The sequence below is a fragment of the Grampus griseus genome (assembly GCF_964374135.1).
Source record: "Grampus griseus genome assembly, chromosome: 20".
Taxonomy (NCBI): domain Eukaryota; kingdom Metazoa; phylum Chordata; class Mammalia; order Artiodactyla; family Delphinidae; genus Grampus; species Grampus griseus.
In genome coordinates this window covers 47,687,126-47,689,483 of record NC_139014.1, presented here as the reverse complement: position 1 = coordinate 47,689,483, position 2,358 = coordinate 47,687,126, and the positions used below count along the sequence as shown (strand labels likewise).

The window sequence follows — 2,358 nt, the reverse complement described above, 5'->3', positions numbered from 1 at the left end:
GGCTGCCATGGAAACGGGGCAGGTTGCACACAGACTCCTGAGGCGCCAGCCCTGGAGCGCCCTGGAGATTTAACCTGTGAACCTGTACAGCCAACCTCTGCAACAAGCGGGGGGCTGAAGCGGGAGCCAGGAGCAACAGGAGCCTCGACTGAGACAAACGCTGCGCAGACCCTGCAGAGCCCCCGCCCCCTCCCTGGCTCCGCCCCACGCCGCCCCCTCCCCGGTAGTAGAAATACAGCCGCAGCCCCGCCGCCGCCCGCTGCGCCTCGACCCTGTCCGGATCTGACCACCCGGAACAGGCAGACACGCCTCGCCGCGCTTCTCGCCAATGGCTGACCAACTCTTCCAGCGCAAACCCCGGGACCACGAGCAGCTTCGCCCGGACCCCGACTCTGACTCCGAAGGCCTGTTTGACAAGCCTCCTCCAGAAGAGCCCCCCGCTGTCCGCCGGCCCAAGTCGGCGGGGGCCGCGGGCAGGAAGGCCGGTCGGCGCACTGGTGGGAGGGCGCAGGGGGCCCGCCCTGGGCAGCCCCCCAAGGCCGCGGCGCGCCCCCAGCCCCAGGAGGAGGCGCCTCCACTGCACGAGGGCTGCTATCTCGACCATTTTCCGCACCTCTCCATCTTTATCTACGCGGCCATCGCCTTCTCCATCACCTCCTGCATCTTTACCTATATCCATTTACAGCTAGCCTGATTTGCTGGGGATGGGCTCTGGGCTGAGGTGGGAGGGAAGGGAAAAGAAGGGCTTGGCATTTTGTGTCTGGAGACGCGCCGCACCCCCTTCATCTAGCTTTTGATGCTTCTTTTCTTCTCTGCTTGTCACTACCTTTGTCTAACTATCCATCAGTAGGAACGTCCAAAGCAGCTACCGCTAATGAAACAAGCACCTGGGGATTAGGGGCGGGAACACAGACAGACTCCAACGTTTAGAATCTCGCGGTGCGACTGAACCCCATTTATAATGAGGATAATGTCCTTGGACCCTACCGCTTTGTGAGGTGGGGGCACGCAGAGGAAGCCTGTCATTTTGTGGCTGGGGCGCGCACAGCGAGCCCAACCTTCTGTTCTTTAAGGGATGAGCCAGACCCGGGGCCGCCGCCTTCCAGAGACAGGGCCCCGCGGGGTGGGGGTCGGCGCCCTGGCCTGGGATAAGCCGAAGCCCTGTGATGCTGCATCGCCCCCGGAGGAGCCAGCAGTGACCCCCGAGCTGGCGCAGAGCCTGGAGCGTGGGAACCGGCGGACCTGAGAGCGCAGGACACAGTGAGTTTGTCGGGGTAGCACGCCACCTGCCCAGAGGCTTGAGCCCACCCAGACTGTGCGTTTCCCTGCCTTAGGGTTTGATGCCACTACCGATGTCGGGCCGAGCCGAGACACAGCCGAAGGAGCTGTCCTGCCAGGAAGCCACAGTCTCGTCGTGTCCTGGACGGCTTGGGACCAACGGCTGTAGACCGCCAGAGACGCACGCCCAGAGTTTGCACGCTGCGCGGGATGAGGCGCTGGGGTCTACAGGGGGCTGTCATTGCTGTCTTTGGGGACCTGGGGGGGCTTCATCCTGGCCCAGAGCCCTTCCAGAGCTATGGGGCCCAAGATGAAGGGGGTGAGGGAGTCTCTCACTGATAAGAATTCGTGCTAGGAAACTACCCAACCCCAAGGGGTTTGTCGTCTCATACCCAAAAGACCTAATACCAAAACGCACCTTGGCAGGCTATTTACCCACCTGCCATCTCTGTTTAAACATGAATGTTAAATGTCAGAACATAACGCTCTAATACTGCATATACTTTACTTGGAAATATCTGTAATTATGGTACCTCTGATGGAATAAATGCTCCTTTTCCAGTCTCCTTTATATTCTGTTCTTTATTAATTTCCAACTATGCAGTGGGCCCACCAGACTTCCTAGTCTGCTCCAAGTTTCATCCCATAATCTTCACAACATCTCTACTGTCCCTCCAAAACAAATTTCATCCCATTATCCAGCATTCCAAGATACAGCATCTCTCTCCACTAAATAGCTATACAGGCCTCTAAATGACATCTTCTCCATATCACGTCCCGATAGCATACCAGTGTCCAGTTCTGTCCCCTAACAGCAGGTCTGTCACTATCCCATTGCAGCATTATCCACTGCCCCTCAGTATTTAGTCCCCACTTGCCTCCATTATCAGGACACTTCTGCCCCTGGACAGTCCTCCCACTAAGCTCTACAATTTGCCCCCTAATTCACCCAGCTTGTATCTTTATAAGCTCAGTGTTTGCTAATGTCAGGGCCTTGTCATTTTCCCAGTTCTGTTTTCCCATAATCCCATATCACTACATGCCTTAATATCTTGCCTCTTTATTTCAGTGCCAAAAGCA

At 57.1% G+C, this 2,358-nt stretch overlaps 1 protein-coding gene across 1 annotated transcript; it reads left to right on the top strand.

The window, feature by feature from the left end:
* Nucleotides 1-328: 328 nt before the first annotated feature.
* Nucleotides 329-694, top strand: LOC309838666 (uncharacterized protein; the record flags this gene model as incomplete). The annotated part of the gene is made up of 1 exon (XM_082679893.1): nucleotides 329-694. One exon carries the CDS (start codon nucleotides 329-331, stop codon nucleotides 692-694), a length of 366 nt encoding a protein of 121 aa, XP_082536019.1.
* Between the last annotated feature and the right edge of the window lie 1,664 nt (nucleotides 695-2,358).